At 44.7% G+C, this 24,430-nt stretch overlaps 2 protein-coding genes across 5 annotated transcripts in view; one reads left to right on the forward strand and one right to left on the reverse strand.

The window, feature by feature from the left end:
• Positions 1–1,307: 1,307 nt before the first annotated feature.
• On the reverse strand, positions 1,308–5,517 carry LOC134026643 (G-protein coupled receptor family C group 6 member A). Its single transcript, XM_062469532.1, has 6 exons — positions 5,324–5,517; positions 4,760–5,048; positions 3,711–4,574; positions 3,403–3,615; positions 2,555–2,705; positions 1,308–2,401 (listed from the first exon to the last, which is right to left on the reverse strand). The coding sequence occupies exons 1-6, from the start codon at positions 5,515–5,517 to the stop codon at positions 1,308–1,310; spliced, it is 2,805 nt and encodes a 934-aa protein (XP_062325516.1).
• The window catches only part of LOC134026345 (CAP-Gly domain-containing linker protein 4-like), a 28,785-nt gene continuing 9,854 nt past the window's right edge, over positions 5,500–24,430 (forward strand). The window contains exons 1-10 of one of the 4 annotated variants that reach the window (XM_062469014.1): positions 6,243–6,349; positions 7,482–7,502; positions 8,323–8,466; positions 10,059–10,198; positions 10,847–10,940; positions 11,070–11,231; positions 11,617–11,735; positions 17,270–17,518; positions 18,876–19,011; positions 19,717–19,842. In XM_062469014.1, coding sequence (XP_062324998.1) covers positions 8,337–8,466; positions 10,059–10,198; positions 10,847–10,940; positions 11,070–11,231; positions 11,617–11,735; positions 17,270–17,518; positions 18,876–19,011; positions 19,717–19,842 — 1,156 coding nt within the window. In that variant the 5' untranslated portion in view covers positions 6,243–6,349; positions 7,482–7,502; positions 8,323–8,336. Of the gene's footprint in view, positions 5,519–6,226; positions 6,350–7,348; positions 7,503–8,322; positions 8,467–10,058; positions 10,199–10,846; positions 10,941–11,069; positions 11,232–11,616; positions 11,736–17,269; positions 17,519–18,875; positions 19,012–19,716; positions 19,843–24,430 lie in introns of those variants that run through there. The other 3 variants (XM_062469015.1, XM_062469013.1, XM_062469011.1) reach the window with 3 other exon arrangements.

Raw genomic sequence — 24,430 nt, forward strand, 5'->3', positions numbered from 1 at the left:
TCTTTTTTTTTTTAGATAATGCTTTGAATAACTGTTGTTACAAAAGTATAATCATGGATTTAATATATCTGCCCTCTTTTTAGACTCAAGAGATTTCTAATATTAGTGGGGCCAAATAGAGCACACTATTCTGATGTGTGTCTCGAGTCTTTTTGAAGCCTGATTTGGACAAATAGCTTAAATTCAAAAGCTTGAAATTGATATATGATACTTAACCATAGGTACAACTATGGAAATGGGGCCGAGGCCCTTTAGGTTAGAAATGTGGCAATTTACTGATTTTGGTACATTAAAAAAGAAAGAAATAGATCAGCATTTTCAACAGTAATGCCATGTATTTGACTGGATTATGATTTATTTTCCTTTAAATAAATAACAACAATTTCAGTACATGTACAATTTAGTTATTTAGCAGATGATTTTATCCAAAAGGGATTTAATAAACTGTACATCCCAGTCATTTTATATACCTCCTTTAAGAAGTAACATTAGCAGTCCCAGTGCTCTGACATCACAATACACTACATATACACTCATATATATAATATATATACACACACTATATGTGTACCCTTTAGCTTATGGTACATGATTGTAAGGCTAAAGAGTACACATACTGTTCTTTTTAAATAGACATTAGGAGACACTCCTATAACCTCCAACCTGGATGTTAATTAAAATGTAATAAAGTAATAAAGAGCAGGCATCATCTCTCCTATAGTATAATGTGTTGATTTGTACTATGAAACGACTAATTTATCAGTAGCTGTTTCTGCAAGTGATAAAAAATAAAATAGTAAAAGGATATTCATTTAGGGATCCAAAACTTTTCCCCATTGCTGAGCATAAAAAAAATCCTTCAGCATTCGCAACATTCTGTCCAATATTCTTGCAAGCCTAAAGCTTTTTAAAATGTACATGTAATGTCAAGGGATTCATTGTATTTACTAACAATGGAATTGCCTTGCTCATCTGTTTTGCTTCTACCAGCACATGTCCTTTCAGGTTTTTTTAAACATGGACTAATTTCACTATTATGTATGACCAAGAAAACCCAGCATGTATGTGAATAGAAAAAACTGTAATGAATAAACCCAGGTCATGGCTACAGTTACACAACAAACACCACTATGATATTCCATTATGAACTTAACATTCCCTTAGACCGAAATACTCATTGTTGAGTAACCCTGTGTCATGCCATTAGGCCTTGGTCTTGCCCCTGTCCTCAAATTATTGCCATGTGTGCATATAATAATGCAGATCCTGTCGAATAAATAGATATTTACACTTGGTGAGAACATTTATTAAATAGATTTAGTCCGTAACCTTCTTCTTGTGTTGCAAGATGAGTCTATTGTCTTTAAAACATCCCATTTTTGGATTGTGTTAATTGTGGAAAACACCTTCTTGACAGAGTTTGCCCCTGTTTCCGTTAAATTGGTGGTGGTGGTAGAATCGCTTAGTCTTGCTACAGACGTGGAGTCAGTTGAGGTTATGGAGAAGATCCGTACTCGTTCAAGGTAAGTCTGTTTGGATATGTGTTCTTTATTCTTGCAGAGAATCATGTAGCACTTGGGCAGGAAGTGGCAGAATATGATGCCTGAATTGGAGACAATAATGGCGAATGCTTGGATGGCAGAACGTTGTTGGTTCTTAGTGACATATATTGGGATGAAACATATCCAGACAAACAAGTAAATGACCATGCTGAAGATGATGTAGCCAGTTTCATTGTAGCGCTGAGGCACCTTCCTGCCTTTGAGGGCCAGGATAAAACATATGAAGGCTAGCAAAGAGATGTAGCTTAGCATGATTCCAAAGCCCCAATTGGATCCTTCATTGCACTGTAGTTCAATGTACATGGTCTGATCCGAGATACGTTGAACAACTTTAGGTGAGTCAAAAATCAGCCAAAAGACACATATTAATCCTTGAATGGCTGTTCCACAGATGATGATAATAGGGGGCTTGTACAGTTTTTTCATCTTATGATGTTGTACCGGGTCAGTAAGAAAAGCAAGAAAGGTACGCAAAGCCTTTACCAAGATACAGGAGACAGACAATGTGAAGCCAAGGCCGTACATTGTCTGACGAGATTTGCAGATGTCATTGGTAGGCCTGCCAACAAACAATATCACAGCTCCAAAGCTAACTGCGAGTCCAGCAATCATGACAAAGCAGAGGTTCCCACCGGCCACTTTGAAAACAGTACTGTGTCGACCAACAACTAGAATAATAAGAACTGAAAAAAGTAGCAAAAAGCCTATCCCTGAAATAGTGAGCAGTGCAACAGCGGAAGGATCATTCCATTTAAAATAGTCTTCAGTCCTATTTTCACAATGGTCCCATCCCTTCATCGACCAGGTGTTGTTTGGACATGGCTGGCAGTTTTCCTGGTCTGTAAAGGAAATTTGATACAACATAATGTAGTATGTACATTTTGAATAAAGAGATTATTCTAAAATCTATGTACCTTCACACATTAAAGAGTTAAAGCATAAAATCACACACAAAAACAAGGCCAGAAATGAGGATGTCTGTGTATACTCACTCGTAATATTAGAATAAGTTCCTGGTTCACAATCTGTGCAGTCGTAACAACAGTGTATCTGAACAATTTTCTTTGCTGTTCCAGGGGGGCACGGCTTTGAACATATGGATTCAGGGGTCTGCAAAAAATGATAACTTCCTTTAGGCTTCTGCTAATAAACTATGGCGACATGATGATACTATGTCTTAATTTTTTTTTTACGATCTCAACTAACGGATGGTTCATTTAGAAAACATGTTTGATGAAGCAAAAGCAGGTAAACTTCTAAGGGATCTGTAATGGGTGTGCAGGTAGGACCCAGGTGCAAGGAGACCAACAATGCAGGATTATCACATAAAAGGGCTTTTCATGAAGAACATAGACCCAGCCGGGATAGACAACAGGAAACACGCTCCATGAAATCAATAACAAATGACAGGGACTTAATACATCGAACCGAACAAGACACTGGTGAACGCAACAACACTAACGACACCACTGAAAGACAATCAACAAGACACGGGTGAAACTATTAAACACAGAACACAGGGAAACACTAGGGCAGACAAACGAAGGCTGGGGCATGGCTGGGGGTGTGACAGGATCAGGTAAGAAAGATGTTTAAAGGTCCATACAACAGTAGAAAACCAGGGGTACAGTAGCAATTTATTACACAAGAACTGGCATAATGTTCAAGAAGAAAGCCATGATCAATAGAATGATGGTGTCTCCAACTGGTGGCCATAGCCTTACGGCTCAAGCACTGCATCCCAGGTAAAGGGTGTTAAAGACTCAAAAGAAAGTATCGTTCCTTGTGCAACAGCTATAACCAATTGTCTTTCCTATTTTTTGTGTTTGAGGTAACTTACTGTCTTATTTGACGCTCCCCAGTCTATGTTGTTGTGTTTGACTTCCACAATTCTTTTCATCACATTGTACCCGCCAACAATTTCTAATTTTCTCCCATTTTTATCTCTCACCCAGTTGATCAAGTCATAGCCATTTACAAAGTTCCCTGACTTGTCAAAAAAAAAAGTATGCCCATCTTTAGTGAAATTAATCCTCTTCAGTTCCTGGAGAAGCTAAAAGAAAATTCACTGATGAGGTAACATTGAAAATTAGGTTTTGCACAAGTACACAGTAAGACAAAGGGGCTTTGTTGTAATTTTAGTCTTACCTTCCAAGGTGGGAAATGTGTATCTCCTGAACAGTCAGACTGATTGCATTTGAGGAGGGACCGTAAAGCATGAGCGATAGACCATGTGGCCAGTGTCTCACGATAAGTCAAGTTCAAATTAACATGATCTACCAAGTAGTCATCATTGGCCTCTTGTGCGTTGGGTAGTGTGCAAGCCAAATCAGACTTGAACTCTAAGGATTTTGGTATGGGACATGTGGATGGAGGTACCTTAGCCAGACAATCCTTCTGCTCTTGAGCCTCAGGAGTACATTTAAACCTTAAATCCTTGTATTCCTCAATTAAGCGGTTGACAACTCCTGGGCCTGATGTGAGATTTTTCAGGTAGTCCTTGAACCCTGGGGTCGGACTTGATGTGATGAAGCTAAACCCCAGAATACCCCCTACCTTGTTGATGCCTTTTATGTTGGTCAAATGCTGTGACATTGACCAGCCATCACTGGCAATCCAGATGCGAGTGATCCCCCTCCTGATTATCTCTTTAAACAGCTGCTCCACAACCTGTTCTTTGAGGATTAGCAAAACAACTTCGGCTTTGGAGGATTCAATTTTGTTCGCTACTTTGAGAATTCTGCTCTGGATATTGGCATTGTTAAGGTCTTGGGGGAGAACCTCCTCAAATTCGAGGCAAACCTTCAAGTCATCTGCATCTTTCAGGAAACTTTGCAGAGCGGCTTTGCCATAGTCATCATCCCCTGACACAACACCCACCCAGTTCCAGCTGTAGTGGGCCATGAGCTGGGCCATGGCCTGGGTCTGGTGTGTGTCACTAGGGATTGTACGCAAAAAGGATGGGAAACGTAGTTTGTCATCCAGAGTTGCTGAAGATGAAGTGGTACTGATCTGTAATGGAAATATACTTTTTTGGAACATAGACTGTAAATATACATGGTACAAAATAGTTAAATTTAAATATATTTTCTACATTTGCCTTTTTCAGTTTTCAATATGTGTGATGTTTATGTATATTTTAAACTATTTCACAAACCTAATTTCAACACAAGGTACAATATAAAGCTTGTACTCACTTGAGGTATCATGTTTATACTCAAAAGCCTGGCTACAGAGATGGAAACCTCAGAATAGCGTTCCCCGATGATGACCTTTACCAGTGGTTGATTAACAATGTCACATTGGACTGAAAGGGTGTCATTAATAGTCAGCATTTCCTGCACCTTCTTTAAGGCAGTACTGGAATATGCACAAGAGTCACAGATAACATAGCCAAGACGAATTCCCGGCAAAAAGCCAGAGTTGTTGATTGTTTCAATGGTGTTGATGATGGCCAAGGTTTCAACAAAGGAGAGCAAATGAAAACTGTATAGAATAATAAAATAGTTTTTAGCACAATGTTAGCACATTTTCTAAGCTATATGCCATCAGAATTTCACTTTCCTTTCTTTTTTTTTCTTTTCTATTTTTTCTTTGGTATTTTGTGTCCTTATAAAAAAATATGGTACTATACACATCAGAAAAGCAGCCTACTGTAATAAATGAATACATATTAAATGATACATTAATATGATACATTCTACTGTATATTCTTCCCGAAGCCATCAAAAATATGTAAAAAAAAAAAAAAAAAAACTTACTCTGTGCAGTTGTACCTCTGAGGCCCAAGTCTTTTTTCCAGGTCCTCCACTTTTTCATGACAGGGTTTTAGCACCCCAATAAGGACATCGCCTGGAGCCAGAGCTCCACACTGGAAATCAAAGTAGTCACAGCAACTTACTAGACCCAGGATAACACACAGCACCAGGGGAATCCATGACATGCAGAGAAACATAGTGAGTTTAGTAGGATGTGTGTATTGTTCCTGTAAACACAATAGTGAAAGAAATTCTGAGCTTTCCAGGTACAGTCACGGCTTTTATAGAAACAGCCATGCCCCCAATGGGGAGTTGGCTTGCTTGCAACTTTGATATTTCAAATATGCCTGAGAAGAAATTTCTATTCTGCATGTGTGATTGTCATTTCAGACACTAGATTTCAAAGTATGTGTATAATGTATTTCTGTTTATCGAAGAAAGATGGCATGGTAGGAAGAAGAATGGAATTCCTTGGAATTAAAACTGTATCATAGCCATTGATCATAGTCAGGTTCTGAGACTCTTGTACTGTATAAGGTAGACTCACTAAATAATTATTTTGGATGGGACTACTGTACCAAGTAAGGAGATGCATTTTAAAAAGCATAACTGAAATGGGCTTTTGTTGATTTATCTTTTCATATATATTTTTTTTTGATGATTATGTCCGTCATTTAAATCATACACTTGACCATTGCTTGACCAAAGTCTATAGTGCCTTAATTATGTACACAATGTTATGTAGGTACAACAAACGACGGCGGAGGAAAGGGACATTACGTGGCGTTGTTTTTTTCTTTACGTAAGAAATACGATTGCATGGCTGTGGTAGTGGAATGCATGCACAAAACTGCGCAGTGGTACGCAATATCAATCCTACCCAATTCGTGGACGTCAAGCCGTGTACGCGTTTACGAGTGACGTAATCTGCGGAACCGGATTGTCCTCGGAACAAGCATTTTCATTTTTCCAATCATGTATCACATATTGCTGATACGGGCAAGGATACATTTTCCATAGGCAGAGCAGGTAATTAAGATCACACTTTCCAATAAAGTAGTTAATATTTGTTCTAATTTCAGACCAAACGTCAACTAACGTTAGCTTTGTGATACAACTTGGCCTCATCCTTCGTTCGCAATACTGTCTGTACACAGTTTGCAAGTGTCTAGACAATTATATATCTGGCTGTTATATTTGTAGAACAGCTCACTGACACAGTCGAGCAACTATTGATGAGAACATGTTTTGATTAGCAAATATACACGATAAACATATTTTCCATTCATAGATATTCATAGATAGTTAGGTACAGTAAGCCTTTTGCTAGCTCTAGCTCCCTCACAGTTTTCATTTTTGACTGCATTCCCAAGTCAACATACTTTTGACACCAACATGTAAGTGCTTGATCAGTAACTTGTTATTGGCTTGTCATTTTTGAATTAGTACCATAGTCTGTATGCCTACAGCATGAAGGATCAGATTAATCTACTGACAAACTTGTGTATTTGTAGGTTTCTTTTCCACACAAAATACCATATCGAATGTCTATGAGCTCAGGTTTCGTGTTTGATGCTCAAGTGTAGGCCTAAGGGTTTAATAGATGCAGAATGTAGCCAGCTTTACCGTAGTACCACCTTGTACTTTAGCTGGACTAATAAAGAATACTAAACTACACATAAGCTAACCATCCTCTCTTGAATCTCTTGCAAATGTTGGACCAACTATATTCGTTGACAAACCCTAAGGCTTTCAGCCTTGCTGAAATTGCACTTGCATCAGTGCCACTGTTGCCTTACACACTGAGTATTGCCACTCGATAGCTACATAACATTTCCAAGCTTAATGCTGTATAGTTGCCGGGTGAGAGGGGCCAGTGGCCCCCCAAGATGATTGACATGTTTGAAATGATACCAGAGCTAGCAGTGGGCTGAGGATGGGGTGGTCAGGAAGGAATTTCATACCAATTATAAATAGCAACAGTTAGAAGATCAACAGGGTGGAAGGGTGGGGTACCATTGACCTGTTTAGTTTGTAAGTCAACACCATAGACTGTGGTCAACACTCAACTGTGGAGAGACGGTGGACCCAGCATTCTGTCCTTCAGCTTTGCTTGGACTTAAAGTTCGTATTTGTATTTTCATGTATTGCAACCGGGAAGATCAGAAGGGAAAAGATGAGAGTAAGTGTTTAACGTAGAGAGCTGTGTAAGTCTGTTTAGGAGTGTGATGTGTTCAGTCGTTGGAATAACTTGAGTTGTTTTTATCCTTTAACCTTCTCTCTCTCTCAACATATTTTTCTTTTGCCTTCTCTTCTTTACCCTCAGCTTTCAGTCTTTTATACTAAAGATATCTCTTACATTTGTTTTGCCAATGGCATGTGTATCAATTTGTGTTGTGGTTAAGAGTTTCTGAGATTAGATTTGGCCAACTGCAAATGTAGAATTCATAGGCATTAGCCTAAGTCCATAGCTTGCTGAAACCTTCTGAGAAGAAACCCAAGTATGAGATTTCATGTGACTTAGCTAGTTTTTAATTAGTTCACCATGTGGTTCCAGAGCAATTATCAAAAATAAGACTGAAAGGGGAGTAGTGTGTTGTTGAAAAGGTCAAACTTGAATTTTAAGCAGTTTTTGTGTGGCCCATTTCCTTGTAACTCTTGTCAGGGTTTGAAGTAAATTTTCAGTATGTTTTTTTACACAATCTCTCAAAGCTCCAGAGTAAACATGTCCAGCTACAGCATCAGACATTTTACTGTAGACTTTACAAGCTTGAGGGGTGAAGGCGGGGGCGGGGGCGAATGTTGAGCTGTTTCCCTCTCCTTGAAGTAAGATGGCCGCCTTTCACCTAGCAGTTTACTTCTTCGTTGTTTATCATTCTAATTTCGCATCGCATTTCTGTTGCCCTGCATTTTGGTTTTGTCCCCCTTGTCATGCCTAATAAAGTACCTACTATGTTTCGTCTAACTGTGACATCGTTTTCCTATTCTGTTGCTGTGTGCAGGCCCGGTCAGGGAGATGACCAAAGAGGATGTCCCAGAGTATTCGGAGGGCCACACGCACCTGAGCAGGCTCCAAGGGCTCTCGCATGGTGTAGAACGTCCTGTCGTCCACCAGGTGGCATCGGCCCCTATGCCCTCCGACTGTGGTAAGGATAAACACATCAAAGGGGGCCGTCTCCACAGTCTTAAGCAGGACTGTAGGTTATTTTCGCTCTGGCCCTGATTCAGCACACCTGATTGTGATAGCCTGATCAGCTGTTGGATACGCAGAAGCAGGTTAGATAGGGGTTGAGGTCAGAGCAGCACCTGGCTTCCTCACCTTCTCTCCTGCCGTTGGGGACTCCTAAAAGAAAAAGGGGCAGGTGCGCCACCTCCGAGCCTAAAGCCCAGTTTATACCGATCGCAGAGTGTGTGGCGGTTTGATTCGCTCTCCGACAGAATGCGCCACCCTTTTTATTCTCTCCTTCGTAGCTCTGTGTTTTCCATCAGCCACGTTATATTTTGACCCGCCACAGTTTTCATAATGAACCTTAAAATATTTGTCGAACTCGGGGCGCCCCCGGTGGCTCATCGGGTGGAGCGTGTGCACGGTCGCCACGCGTCCCCCGCGTCATTACACTCGGAGGTCTGCATCTCTGCGCGTAGCCCTGCGGCGGCCCAGCCTTCCTCCATGGTGATGTAAATATAGCATGTCCTGGCGGCCAGTAGGAATCGCCCACTATTGTTCCTTTCCGCAGTCCCCACTGGCCTACTCTCCTCGTGCAGACCAAAGGACAAGAGATCCGGCCAACGTGGCCACTGGAAGTGTAAAACGTACTTATCCACACACACAGGAAAGACACACACACACACACACACATTGCAATTGTTAGACAGCACAGATGCCCATCACGTCCTTCCACACATGTTTACAGTAAAGACACACACACACACACACACACACTGAATTAGCAGGGCGGTTGATTCACAGAAGCGTAGCAAGGCAGTTGATTCACAGAAGCGTAGCAAGGCAGTTGATTCACAGAAGCGTAGCAGGGAGGTTAATTCACAGAAGCGTATGGGGAATGATAGATCAACACCGCACGGCTCACACAACATGTCATTCTAATGCTCTCTCCGTCTCACACACACGCTCTCAGACCTTGTTTGCGCCTTCATACAGCTCACTATAACTTCTGTGAAAACGACACTCTTCCCACAAGCTGACCTTAAGTTGTCATTGTAACCCTTGTGAAGAATGGCACTCATCTAAGTCAAGAAAGAAGCCATATGCAAACATAGTGTGCTGTAATTGGATAGCAACAAAAAAAAAATAGTCATTAAAGTGAGCTATGGAAGACACGCTCTGTTGAAAATTCTGAGCTCATTTTCTCTGCTTCGATTTGTCCTAATATTAGCTCCAGACACTTTCGTGCTTCAGTTTCGCCTAATTTCCCCAAAAAGTTATGTTGCTGGACATAAATTGATCTCGATTCAGGTTGATCAGAGCGGGATCAGAAAAATGCATTCTTTTTTGGGCCAAAAGAAAATTGAGGGTTTGACATGACTGACTACTATTGTGATTAAAATCCCAAATTATACTCCAACAAACCCTCATGACGTGCCACATTTTGAACAGGCGACTACATTGAGTGTTTAATACTGTATTTGTCATGATAAATAAATGTGGATATTAGCAACACGCTGTATGGAAATTGTTTGAGATTCTGCATGACTAAGGTTATGGTCCTTGTTTCAGAGTTCTCATTCTTTGACCCCAGCGAACCCCAGTGCAGAGAGGTTCTGTTGGACCCGAGCACCTCTGTGCCGGAGCTGTTTGCTGTGCTCAGGCAGTGGGTGCCTCAGGTCCAGAAGAACATCGACCTCATCGGAAATGAGGTGACCCCTCCATCTCCAATTATGTTTGAGTTGGCTCTCTAGCTCTAAGGTTTAAAACAAACATGTAACATTTTTTTTTTTTTTTTTGTATGAAACTCACAAAACAGCTGAATGGAACCTTTTGGAACAGACTGTGTTTAAGGCCTACATTTAACACACACGCAAACACATTTGTGGGGGCTTTTAATCCCAGGTTTTAACTGCTCTCATGCTGTCAACACAAAACAACAATTCATGTCATTAGAGACAACTGGGTAATCCCCCAAACTTTGTAAAACAGCTTTAAGTTCCTCAAAGGAAAACTCAACAGACAGACTGGTTTAGAACTTCCAAAGAAAGTATCTGTTAACATATCTTTTTGGCATATGCTGTAACCTGCACTTCCAATTATTTGCACTAATACAGTTGCATTACTGAATGCAATTGGGCTTGAGCTATTTTCTCATGGAGATTCATTCAATATAATAGCATATCTCTATCTGGTCCCCTGATTGCAATTGATTTTGCTGATTATCGGATACACTTTAATAATGAGCGATTGTTTTGATCTTTGAAACACTTTGAAACACTAATTAACAACTGATTTGTAAATTACAGTTGTACCTTTCCTCTTGTGAACTTTTCTAATATAATTGTTCCCCCGTGTAGATTTTGAAGAGAGGTTGTGGCGTGAACGACCGCGATGGCCTGACAGACATGAGCCTGCTGCACTACTGCTGCAAGGCTGGGGCACCTGGGATTGGTGAGTAGAGGGCTGTGTTTGTTTGTGTGTGTGTGTGTGCGTACACAGAGGGAGAGAGAATGTACACATCTGAGACACATTTTGCACGTCTTTTAATAATTAAAATCAGTCAGGCTGCCTCTGTTGCAGGCGACGCGGACACGGCGGCCTCCTTCGCTCGCCAGCTGCTGTCCCGGGGCGCTGAGCCAGGGCTGCGGTCGCGCTGGACCAACATGAGCGCCCTGCACTACGCCGCCTATTTTGACGTCCCCCAGCTCATCCGGGTGGTGCTGCTGGCCTCACAACCAGGTGGTGAGGAGAGGGGAGTGGGGGAGCCGGAGGGAGGAGACGGGGGATTCAGGGAGAGCTGCAAGCTTCTTTTTTTTTAAGAAAGGGGAGGAGGGGGAAGGTGAAGAGATGGGGGGGGGGGGGGGTCAAGATTGAGAGAGAGCAGGTTGAAGTGATTTGTGTGGGAAGAGAAATGCATTCTGGGGAAGGCAGATATGGGAGCAACGATGGGTAGATAGGACCCCAGGGAAAGTAGTGACATTGGGAGTAGACAAGGACTGAGATAAGGGAACATAAACTCCCCCCCTCTTAATTTTAGCCTGTTACCTGGACTGTAAACCAACTATATATAATACCCATGGAATTGTCCAACTATCTTTGTCCAACTTTCTCTCTTTCACCTTTTCAGAGGTGGATGCAACCTGCAGTGACTTTGACTTTGGCACCGCCCTGCATATCGCCGCGTCCAACCTCTGCGTCTCCGCCGTCAAGTGTCTCCTAGAGTCGGGGGCCAACCCTGCTTTCAGGGTACGTGTCCCTGCATGCCTCCGACACCCTCCTCCCATGACCCTCACTCTTCTGCAAAGCTGCAAAGCAAATCGCTCAAACCAAAAACCTTGTAGAAACATGCTGCAGAAGCATTGTCATTGTCAGACCATAGCCAAGTTATTATCCTCATTGCATATCTAGGAGCAAAGAGTGTACCACACAGTAGTAGTATTACACAGCGCAGCTATACCCTGAAATAAATCATGTTAACTTATCCCCCCCCCCCCTCCCCTGCAAGTGTACAGCCATCCTTTTCCTAGAAGTCTTCACTGTGACGTGCAACGTGTCTAGAACCTGTCGTACTTTGATGGGCATAAAGCCGTAAAGCACTCGAGCGTCCCGGAATTGTCCGGAATGTGCCGCCTGTGAGGTGGTCTGTCATCGCCCGGTCGTGCAGAATGAAACACCGCGAGGGCAAGGGGAGGAGAAAGCAGGACAGTGACAAAGTAGGCCGGCCAAGAACGTGCCGCCGCAATCTGATTTATAGTTGCGTTCTGTTGAGCATGCTCAACACAACCCACACGCTCCTCCGCCGGATTTACTTCTTGGGGATCGCGCACTCATGCACAGATGCATGCACGCACAATCAGTACAATCCTTACATAGGATTGTACTGACCACACGCACACACACACATCCCCCTTTACTTTCTCTCCGTTCACACTTGCAGATGCAGTCAGACACGACGCGACACTCATTTGTGCACACCTTCACACCGCCTCTCCCCCCTGAAGGATCTTTCCCCCCACAGTGCATGCATCATGCACATGCATCTCACTAGACCTACGCCCCGGGGTTTGGTACGACAAGTATGATGTGAAGGGACCCTCTGTCAAGCCAAAGCTCGTTCTTCAGCGATGGACTCGCACGCCCCTAACACGACTGCCACGCTTTGTATTCCCTCCTCCCCATGGATCTCTCTCTCTCTCTCTCTCTCTCTCTCTCTCTCTCTCTCTCTCTCTCTCTCTCTCTCTCTCTCTCTCTCTCTCTCTCTCTCTCTCTCTCTCTCTCTCTCTCTCTCTCTCTCTCTCTCTCTCTCTCTCTCTCTCTCTCTCTCTCTCTCTCTCTCTCTCTCTCTCTCTCTCTCTCTCTCTCTCTCTCTCTCTCTCTCTCTCTCTCTCTCTCTCTCTCTCTCTCTCTCTCTCTCTCTCTCTCAGCAAATGAACCATGCTCATTTATCTCTCTAAACTCATTTCACACCCCCACAGAGCGCACAAAGAAGAATGGGATGCCTAGAGGTTGTAAAATGAGCGAGCGGGCAGATGGTGCTGAGTGCTGGGCTTATTGACGTTGTTAGCCCTCTTAAGTCGGTTGGGTATTGCCCACGATGTTGACAGCCGTTTACGTGTTGCAGGCTTGCTACGGGAAACCACAATGACCCCTGGATGTTCACAGCTTAGCTATCAAGATTTATCACATCATATTTCAATGAATATGCTTGATATAGTATAGGTGCATAGACCATGACTATTCAGCAACACTACATTACGGTTACATTAGCTACCATGTAACTACATTGCAGTACCTATAGTCGAGAACCACTATGTAGTTGTACACCTTGTTACAGTTTAGAGATACAAGTTATTACACAAATCAAACTTGATTTGGAGGAGGTTGGGCTTGAGTGGATGTTAACATTTATCTTGTTTTGGTAACACAACCTACCTATTACACCCCTCCCCCATACTGTGCTTTCTTATACTTTTAAAATAACCTTTACCACTAACACTTAATACGGTACCATTTAAGTGTATTGCAGTTTCTATGTACCCAAAAAGTTTTTTCTATTTCTTATGAGGTACATGGTAGTAATGTAACCTTCATGTCGAGTGTTGCCCGGCTTTTCTCTAGAACACTCTAAGTGAACGTTGATGGGGATCATCATAATCCTTGGGTTGGCTGAGCAATGTTATGATACTGCGGTGACTCCTTAATGATTGACAGCTGTCCTTGATGTTGGAGGATATCTTGATGTGACAGCCAATAGCCTCTAAGAACGTCAGTAGCACCATGTAGGACAGTCTTCGCACAACTCATTTTAGGGATTGTTTGTGGGTTTTGTCGTTTTTAAAAATTGAAATATTATTTTCCGTAGAAGCGAATTAAGAACTGATTCTCAACTGCAGCCCTACCAAGGTTACCCAATTTCAGTGGTTTTGTTATTCCTAGGCGGTTTGAATAACCTCAGACTAACCCTGTCATGAAGTTCTTTACTTGATGCAATAACATAAAAAAATCGAATGAGATGACATTACATTGATTTGGCTGAGACCTTTGTAAACCGCAGCACTTGAAACGAAAATAAATGGCATCGTTCAAGCATTTTAGACTCGTCGGAAGTCTTTTTAGAGTCACTTTTTCTCTTTTTTTTCTCCTCCACATCACATTTCCCATTTGTGTATTTTCCGACTCAGTTGGCACAGAACACCAGAAACGGGCATTTGTCTGGAATACCAATTTCCCCGACGTGAGTTGAATGCCTTCCGGTGTCAGCTGTAATCCTCGCTTTCACACCGTGGCCTTGGGAGTTTTCTTCCACCCACATAACGTCACACCCAATGCAAAACCACTCCCTTATTCCCTTTCTTGACTTTTACCTTGGAAACGAGTCTTTTCACTTGGTGAACGTGCCCGAGCTCTCTTTTCTTATACAATATCTGCATCAGTGTAACAACTCCTCTCTCCTCTGTGTAAGTTCTTTAATTAACCAACCACTTGAGGGCAGCATTGCGCTATCACTGTATGGACCGAGCAACTGTCACACCTAATCTCCAAGACAACAGAGATGTTATTTTGCAGCCTCTTTAGAGACAGCTGTATTCAAGGACCTCGAATGTGACTCTGTAGTAGATGGCCTATGAATCACCAAGGCTGTGATTTGAGACCAAGATCGTAAAGCACATGCAATACATGGGAATTATTTTCCTCTCTTTCTGAGCAAACAATGCTCTAATCGTCCTGTTCCCGCAGCCTCTGTAGTGTTGTTTTGCGGGGTAATTGCTACCGTTTTGCACTGTCAGTAATCACGTTGAGAGAACCTTTTTCTCAAAAGATCCCTCTAGGCTCCGACCATAATCCAGCAACGCAGGAGCGATTGAGGGTTTTGCTGGCTCACAGGATGAGGACCTGTAAGGTAACCTCTGTGTGTGTGTGTGTGTCTGCGTGTCAAATATCAGTTTGCACTTTCCATCAAATGGATGGAAGGTGTTTGAAGAAGGGAAGAAGAAAAAAAAAGCTATAAAATAATTGCACACAAATATATATTTTTTCAACTATGCTTCAGGAACGTGTCCAACAGGGGGCTTTTGGCAACTCTTTTGAACAAAGTGCTGCCGCCTCACCGTTTTTACAGTGTTGTTTAGGGACTCTGCGTCATGGGCATCCACATCAGCATCCTTGGTCAGCACTTCCGTCTGTCATCGTGGGGCCAGGGCCTTCCATCATCCGAAAGCTTCTTTAGGCCGACCGCGGCGTCCTTTCCGTCCTCCGTCGACATCATCCACGCCGTGAAAAATGATGAGATATCTCTCAAGCCCCTCTCGACGAGGCTCGCTCCAGAGCAGTTCTCTCCTCTTTCCTCCTGATTCATTTGGCTCCACGGTCTCACTTGTGACGCTTTTATTTACGGCGTAGGTTTACTCTTTTAGTGTGGCTCGTGATGAGATGGATTAACAGCTTCATGCAGGCGGTCGCTAGCTACTCAGCTCATAAAGATACGTTTACAAAGTCAAATGCCTGTGATGGAAAAAGAAAATTGTATTTTCAATTGACATATTTCTTCTATTATTTTTGGGTTGATATGCTTTTCTAAGTTTTCTAAATGTCAACACATTGGGCATTGATGCATGTGCCTGAAGGTCTGTTTAGCGACAGACTGGTCTCTTTTGCATAGGTGGCAATTCAAAGTTGACGTCGGCTTGCTTTAGCAGGGCAATAACATTCAAAACTTTTCAAACCAAACTGGAGTTTTTTGCCACTTCCACAAGTACAGAAGCTACTGTGGTATTTGCCAAGCAGTCAGTGTTTGAACAAAACAGGGCCAAGTTAGCTCTTAGCACTGTAGGATAGATGGAGACAACAATTGCAATACCATGACTCATCACTATTTGCTGTTGACATGAGGTTGCCTGCCATTGGCAAGTTCCTGCTATGAAAGGTTTGCGTCCCAGCCCCAGCAATCTGCTGCCCACCTACACTGCGGCCTTGAGCCTTCCGCAAATCGTATGATGTGAAATCACCCCTGTGCTTTCAAATGGAAGTTCTCCGGCAACTGACTACATCACCTCCCCTGCCCCTCGACGCGGCTCTTGATAATTCCACTGGTCGAAGACACTTGCACACGCCGGTCGTCGGGCATCCTGTCAGCGTTTGGCGGAGGTTGCTGCTCGCACAGCCGACGCCGCACTGTCTGTCCCTCTGTGGGTGGTATAAACATGCTCTAATGAGGTCTCTTTCCCAGTATACGGTGCCTGGCAGTGATTAGGGGCTGTTTATGTGGCTGAAACCAAATCTTGCCTCAAGGACTGCTCCAAAAAACACCTGTCGGCTGTGAGTAACAGTATTGCTACTAGGTGTCTCGAAGCCTGGGAAAACGCTCGAACTTTAAAAGTGGTTCCGTTGACATTTTAAGGGTGATAAATCAACGTCTGGAATAGATTTCTGGTCACCCAGGTGTTCCTCCTAGAGCCAATAAACGTTGTCCTCGGAAGAGGGTTGCTTTCACATAGCTTGGATTGCCATGGCGCTAATACCCTGCTCCTAGAAATGATCAGTATTATCACACACACTCATGTTCTGGTCTATCACTATGAGGAGGGATAGCACATGTATTGCCGTTCTATTGACAAATGCTCACACGCGCACACACACACGCGCAGTCTCTGAAGCAAAGTCACACTGCCTCCTGTCAGCAGAATGGCAGTGTGTCCATTAGTGCTGCAATACGTGTGCACTAGAGCCAGTCTGGCAAGACGGCCCTTTTGACAATTCATTGAGAGCCGCTCGCTCGCCCCCCTGCAGCCGGGAGTGGGCCCCAATTACTCCCAGCACCCCTCCTAAACGAGTTCCATTCGTCCATCACGCCTCCGCAGCCGTCTCCCCCTCTTGTCTCTCTTTCCCTCTCTCACTTCCACTTTCTCTCCTTCTCTCTCTCTCTCTCTCTCTCTCCCCCCCCTCCCCTGACACCTCCATCCCTCTGACTGCTCTCGTCTCTCCCAGACAGCATCGACTGTGAGCTCCTCCACCACACTCCCAGTGTGCCTTTCACTGATGAAGCTGCTCGGAATAACATTGATAGGTTTTTGTCTCGGGGGGGGGGGGGGGGGAGGGGGGGGGGGGGGGGAGGAGGAGGAGGAGGAGAGCGTCACACCAGCTCAGCGGGCCGAGAAACAACGGCCTTCCTCTAAAGCGACGGCAATCCCGTTTTTTGGGGGGTACGGCATATTGTAAAGAGCGAGTGGAGACGCTTGGCAGTTTATCTCGACTTCCGAACCGTTTTCCTCATTCCTTTCCAGAATGAGAGGGGGCAGTGCCCGGCCGACGCCGTCCCCGAGCCCCTCGATATGCCCCTGGAGATGGCCGACGCCGCCGCCCTCGCCAAGGAGCTCCGCACCCTGCTGAGAGAAGCGCTGCCCAGGCCCTGTGCCCCCCTGCCCCTCACCCTGCCGGCGCCAGGCCCCGGCGGTATCTCGGACAAGGCGAAGGCCCAGCTCGCCACGATGGGCCTCCGGCTGGGGGACCGCGTGGTCATCGCTGGCCAGAAGGTACTGGATGTTTTGGGGAAACGGGAACAACGCGCTTTGTATAGGCAGAATATTTCTTACGGGATTTAACCGGGTGCAGAATATGTGCACTTTGGTTGCATGTCCACAGCAGGCTCCCCCGTCAGGTTTAAGTACAGCCCCACAGATACATTTTCAAAAGGTTTATCCTTCCCACTCTACTCCTCTCTTAACTTCTGTGTTTGTATTTATTTTACAAAATAAATACTGGCTCAGTAGCATTCCACTCTTTTTCGAGAAAGTAAATACAGTATAAACATAAAGAATTGGTTTTGGAGAGTGTGTTTTAGGTTGGGCTAGTTGAGGCCAAAAATATATTGTTGATACTCACCCCATTACATTATATTGTGAATGAGCTCAACTAACTGATCTTTCTTTTGTGGATCGCATACTGGTTGAAGTGCACAGAGTCAAGTGGAACAGGATGCTTTGACATAACCATTCAATTGGGCTTCTGTTTTATGAGTGTGTAGTCGAAAGGGCAGATATTAAGTTGCAAATAGATCATATCCTAGGAAGTATAATTAGAGGTTGACATTCTTCGAAAAATGTCCCCTGAGGATAAAGCCGCAGCATTGCTCTCATAATTGTGATTTTCTGTCCAGTCTTCGGCTGACTAAGATGTCTGGTGCTCAGATATCAGGGAGGGTACAGAGGCAGGAACAGATGTGTGAAAATGTGGCATTTGTGCTCTGTAAAGCCTCCCAGTTTACCAGTTACCTTCACATATACTAATGTTGATAACACCAGCCTACATGCGCACACACACATGCACGGGGACAGGGGCAGCCGAAATAGGTCTTAAATGAATTCTTGCTCCTTGCTGGGCCTGAAATAACCGAACTGTGGAATGCTGTAGACAAACTATCAAAACCCCTATAATCTCCTCCAGGGTTCTGGCTCAGGTCTGAGCCTTAATCTCATCATTTTCCTTTTAAATTCAAATATTTTATATTGGTTACTTGCTTCTTCCTTTTTCACTTGTTTGTGAATTGATTTTAAGATGCTACAACAGAGTTTTTTGGTCGAGGTTCTGATGGCCGGGTGGGGGAATGGTGTTTGTTGTCGTAAATGGGCAACACCGCACATGTTATCGCTAATGAAGGCATAATCACTTTGGCAGTGAACGGGGAGATAAGGAAATGATGAGGCGTGCGTATCGAGGGCATGCTATCTCCTTTGGAGAGCCGCAGGACGATGAGTCTATCCTCGGTTTCCTGGGCTGCTTTCTACTGTCTTGTTTTGCTTCTGTTTCACTCTCAGGCTTCAGTATGTGCTGTTGCAACTCAGTTCCCCTGCTAATCAACGACGTGCGTAACGGCTTTTGTGTGCATCCCAGGTGGGCACGTTACGGTTCTGCGGCAGCACCGAGTTCTCCGGCGGCCTCTGGGCCGGCGTGGAACTCGACCAGGCAGACGGGAAGAACGACGGCTCTGTGGCGGGAGTCCAGTACTTTACCTGCCGCCTCAAGCATGGTATGTCCCAGAATCACCCCCTCCCTCAAGCATGGTATGTCCCAGAATCACCCCCTCCCTCAAGCATGGTATGTCCCAGAATCACCCCCTCCCTCAAGCATGGTATGCCCCAGAATCACCCCCTCCCTCAAGAATGGTATGTCCCAGAATCACCCCCTCCCTCAAGCATGGTATGTCCCAGAATCACCCCCCCCTCCTCCTCCACCAGCGGAACCACCACCATCCAAAATCAGTCCCACTTAACTTAATTCAATCCAAACACTCCAACCACCACAGACTCGATCCACCCTACCCCCTCCCCGTCTCTCCCATCCAACTTGATTAGGACATTATCGAATAAGGCGAGGTGCTCAGTGGTGTATGACCAGCTGCTGGCAACCTCCGTTCACCTTGCGAGAGTTGTGAGTGGGTTCGACGTTTCTAATGGCGGCAAAATCTAGTGCTTGGCCCTCATTGACCCCTAAGCTCCCCGGCCTTTTGAGCCTAAATGACTGAAAGCAGTCTTCTCCCTCTATGGCCCTACATTCTCTATTTTCATCCTTTTTTTCTTTTTTCTTTATCTGTCTCTCCCACACTCTTACCTGTTTCTCTCACTTTATTCTACCTCTTGTATCCATCTCTCCTTCTTTGTTGCTGGCTCGCTCCCTCTTTTGACCTCCTCGATTCCCTCTTTTTCTCCTCGCACACGTTGTTTCGCTTCCGCAGGGATTTTTGCTCCCCTGTCCAAGATCAGCAAACCCCTGGAGCGACGCAAAACCAACCCCCCGAAGAACCCCGTGCCGGCCCCTCGCCGCATCGACCTGTCGCGTGTCCCCTCCAAGATTAACACAGGTAAGACTTCACCCCCGCAACAAAAGACCAAACAAATGCGTTGCGGTGGCAATGAGCAAAATGGCTTTGCATTCATTTGTGTGGATAGAGCATTAATATGTATGGCTAGCTTATTGGGGTAATGGATTTTCACAAGCCCCCCTCCCCCCTCAAGGGAACAGAAAAGAATGAACCTGTCCCTGTTACATATCTGGTAGGGATGAGAAACCTCAGTCTTTATGAGTTCACGAAGTAGACCCTCAGCCCTCGGGGCCTAGAAGGTCGAGGGAGGAAGTGAGTTAGTGCCGAAAAAAAGATTGAGAGCGGCTTTGAGGGAGAGAAGGAACAGGGGGGGACCCATTTTCCACGTGTCATAGCTTATCTCATTACGCACCCCCTCTAGGACCTGTTTTCCGGAGACCAGCGCACATTAATGCATTATTAGAGACCACATATCACTTCGGAAGAGTAGAACAACAGCATATAAACCCGCCCCCCCATCCTTGCGCAAACACACAGTAGTAATGACATTAGGTTTTGATCCTATGTCTGAAACTCCCTAATGTGCCTCTGCCAGGGGAGACACAGTAGCGTTATGTGTTCACTCAGAGGTGTCCGGGGGACACGAACGGCGGAGCCGACGGTGTCCTTAATGACGAATCCCTGCTTCTCCATCTCCCCACCGCTCTAGGCCTGCTAGGGCGGGCGAACGGCAGGTAAGAGGGCGCCAGCCGTATTAATACCCCACCCCGCACGTCACACGCACCTCGTAAGGCCCACTGTGTTCCCCTTCTGTTTGGACTCCTGAGGGAACTGCCAGGAAATGATTTAACCGTGGGTTATCCAAATGGGAGACGGCGCACATTTCCTAATGCTGAGACGTGGTTAGTGAGAGCCGCTGATGGCGATGAGGGTGACGAGGCTCCACAGAGCGATGACTCTGCTGCAGGTGTCTGCAGCCCCCACCACACACACACACACTGTTGTTCCAATTCCTTTTCGTCAGCCGTAATATCCTAGGGAAAATCCCAACACACGAGGACTACTTTGAAACTTTTCAAGTCCGCCGACTTGTAATATGAGTCCTCGACACACTAATGCCAACCCAGACGTGACCGGGATCAAGTGGTGTTGGTGGTTCGGGTGACTAAGCACAAATCTCACGAGATAAACACAGAGAGGAATTAACACCCCACCTGCTGGGCTCATTGTTTGGTGAAGGAAGTGAAATGTACTTCCCGCTACCAGGGAAAAAGCTTTCCTTTTAAGTCTAGAAGTAGGGTTATTATTCTGTGCCCTTGGGAGGCCACTTGATTCAGACGTGACAAGAATAGTTGACCCCCGGAGTGCCCCGTAGAATTCCGTCAGCCACCTTGATTGATCGTCCAATTAAACAGGTTTAATAACCGTCCCGTGGACGACCTGCATAGCTCAGCAGCCATTCATCACAGCGTGTGCATGCGTCTCTGCACATGTGGCATCCGTGCATGTTGCGTGTCTGCTAGGAGCAATTCATGAGCAAGCCATTTTGGGCGGGGGTGGAATAGAGACTACCACAGACCTCAGCTTTCCAGCGCCGTCTCCTTTGGTCTTCCCTGATTTGGACACAGCCCTACCTCAGGTTCATCTGCAAGTTGCGCTGGCTTTTTTTTTTTTGCTGCAAAAAAATCACCTGTCTCTCTAACCAGGAAAGACAGATTCCAGAGACCGCAAAGGCTGGCCCCTATTAGAGTCATGTCACCCCCAGCTCAGGCCTCAAAGGGCAGGTGGTCGCAGTGAAGGCAGTCACAAAGCGACGGCGCTCGATCCCGAAGGCCGCGGTCTTTACCGGAGCCTGTCACTTTGAGTCCCCGTCAGCCGGTGCAGCAGGTAGATAGGGCCGGGAGGTCCAACGAAAAGCGAAAGGTCAGGCAACAAGAAACAGTTGGCATTCAGGGTTCTCCAAAGCTGGAGTTCAAAAGAAAGGAGAACAACTCTCAGGAAAAGTATTTACCCCTGAGTCATCTAAATGTGAAATAAAACGGCAATCAATAATCAACCCAATTTGACTTCAGGATTTTAAATGGGTCAGCTCTTCTTTGGAGTGTTATATTATAATGTTCTTAATGGCATATAAATGAGGCTACTGTAATATTCTTGCTGCTTGTCTGGAAATTAGTTTTATTGCTGTTTTTAGTTTATTGTCTGACTGTCGGCAGACACAGTAAGTTCTGCCACATTGCTCATAAAACAGATATCTTGGTAGAACCCAATGCTGTATTAATCTGTTGTCCCTTGAATATTTGAGAAATTCTGGGGGATAATAAAAAACTAATTGGACAGTGTTGTCTTGTTTACATTCCACCTTTTTGTGATAAAAAGTCAATTATATATTTTAAATATATATGGTAATGTTAATATTGTATAACATTTGAATATCCTTTACCAAAAAAATGCTGGTAACACTTTAGTTGAAAAGGGTCTTCAATAACACGTTATAAGCACATTATAAACACTTTGTCCATGACAAAAAGGGTCAGTACATGTTAAGACAAAAGTGTCAATGGCAGGTGTCATGACATGGTTATGACCAAAATATTTTCTGTCTTGCAATGTGCCATAATGTAATGACACAAAGTCATTAACTACATTTTGGTCATTCAAAGAAAGTGACATAAGATTGGGGGTCGTAATGCTTTATTTCAGCGTCATAAACTCAAAATGTGTTCGTCAAATAAAGTGACACAATCATGATTATAAACGTTTGATTAAGTTGCATAAACAAAGTTTAAAATGCAATGAAATAAATGGTGCATTATTTGTCAAATATTATCGGGGCCAGTACGTTGTATGATTCAGTAATTTACTTTGAAAGGTATTGATTTAGCGATTTCCCATGTGCCAGAATAATGACAAAGGTTCTGCATGAATAGTTACCCGGTCACAGAGGCCTCTTGCTGGCAAGAGAATTGCGGACCAAGACTGATTAATTCATTTAATCAATTAGTATTCCAGAAAAAACATATGCTTTTCTGCCTCCCTTTGATTGCTAGGCCTGTGAAGCCAGTTGAGACCAGCGAGGCTATGCGGTTTATTTGTATCTGTGTGTCAGTTAATAACCATCCGCCGCCGCCATCAGCCCCGGGAGGCTCTGGGGTTCCAGCGTGGGAGCAACTTTTTTGTCTGCACTTTGATTGGACCTCCACAAGGGCATTGTGACTCAACAGAGCAGACTCACACAGACAGTCCAGACAGTCCACTGCTCTTACTGCCTCCCCCTCCCCCCCCATTACAATGCTCTTACTGCCTCCCCCTCCCCCCCCCATTACAATGCTCTTACTGCCTCCCCCTCCCCCCCCCCATTACAATGCTCTTATTGCCTCCCCCTCCCCCCCCCATTACAATGCTCTTACTGCCTCCCCCTCCCCCCCCCCCCATTACACTGCTCTTACTGCCTCCCCCTCCCCCCCCCCCCATTACACTGCTCTTACTGCCTCCCCCTCCCCCCCCCCCCATTACACTGCTCTTACTGCCTCCCCCCCCCCCATTACACTGCTCTTACTGCCTCCCCCTCCCCCCCCCCATTACAATGCTCTTACTGCCTCCCCCCCCCCCATTACACTGCTCTTACTGCCTCCCCCTCCCCCCCCCCCATTACAATGCTCTTACTGCCTCCCCCCCCCCCATTACACTGCTCTTACTGCCTCCCCCTCCCCCCCCCATTACAATGCTCTTACTGCCTCCCCACCTCACCCCTCATTGTGCTGCGACGTCACGGCATCCTTTCTTTTGACCTCCTCTTCATCTCTGAATGGTTTTCTTCCACGTCATTCTCCCCTATTGCCTCCCACATTTTGCCGTTTCTTTCATTTGAGTTTTGGTTTAGGCTTTTCTCTTGTCTGCATTGACCTCCTTTCTTTCAATGTTATATATTTGTCCATTTCCATTAAAAATAATAATTCCTGTGCAGGTTTGGAGGAGGGCACTCACAACCCCCCTGAGGCCGTGACAGGAACTGCAGTTATAGCTAACTAGGTTTTGATCCGATTTGATGCTGACAGTGGTGATGGGATGTGGTGCTCCAGGAACCAATGTCTGGACTAAGCTTGTCTGAGCTACCTGCATCTTATAATGTTGATATGTTCCATTTAAAGGCATGTTTGGACAATGGGATTTGGTGTACTGGTTTGCCTATGTTGGTTACCTGAGTTCCTATGTTTTGAGAGACAAGCTAGCAAAGTAACTTCCTAATGTCACTACTGTAAGTGTCACCGCAGAATTTCAGTTAGCACTTTAATAAGACCGGATCCATGTCACTTAATTTAGAATCAGAATCAACAGCTGCCACCCAATACACCCAAAACATCTGCTGGTCTCCCATTATAATTATGATACTTATTAAGTATGAGTCTAGATCCATATACTGTATGTGTGTTTAACTCAAAACCCTCCACTCATCAAATCATTTTGGCTCGAATTTTAATAAATTACCCTCTCTTAGTCAAGCAATTATGGAGCTTCTGGACTTTGAAGGTCTGAAAGTTGAAGCCTAATGAGGTCTCGTCTTCGAATAGACTCTTGAGATCCAAACCGATAACACAGCACGTCCCCCTTTCCTTCAAGTCAGTAA

This window comes from Osmerus eperlanus, chromosome 9 (assembly GCF_963692335.1).
Source record: "Osmerus eperlanus chromosome 9, fOsmEpe2.1, whole genome shotgun sequence".
In the NCBI taxonomy this organism is placed as follows: domain Eukaryota; kingdom Metazoa; phylum Chordata; class Actinopteri; order Osmeriformes; family Osmeridae; genus Osmerus; species Osmerus eperlanus.

Coding starts and splice junctions, on each gene's coding strand:
- LOC134026643 (XM_062469532.1), bottom strand. CDS start 5,517: ATGTTTCTCTGCATGTCATGGATTCCCCTGGTGCTGTGTGTTATCCTG. Junction 5,049..5,323: donor CAGAGGTACAACTGCACAGA/GTAAGTTTTTTT, acceptor TATTCTATACAG/TTTTCATTTGCTCTCCTTTG. Junction 2,402..2,554: donor AACTTATTCTAATATTACGA/GTGAGTATACAC, acceptor TTTCCTTTACAG/ACCAGGAAAACTGCCAGCCA.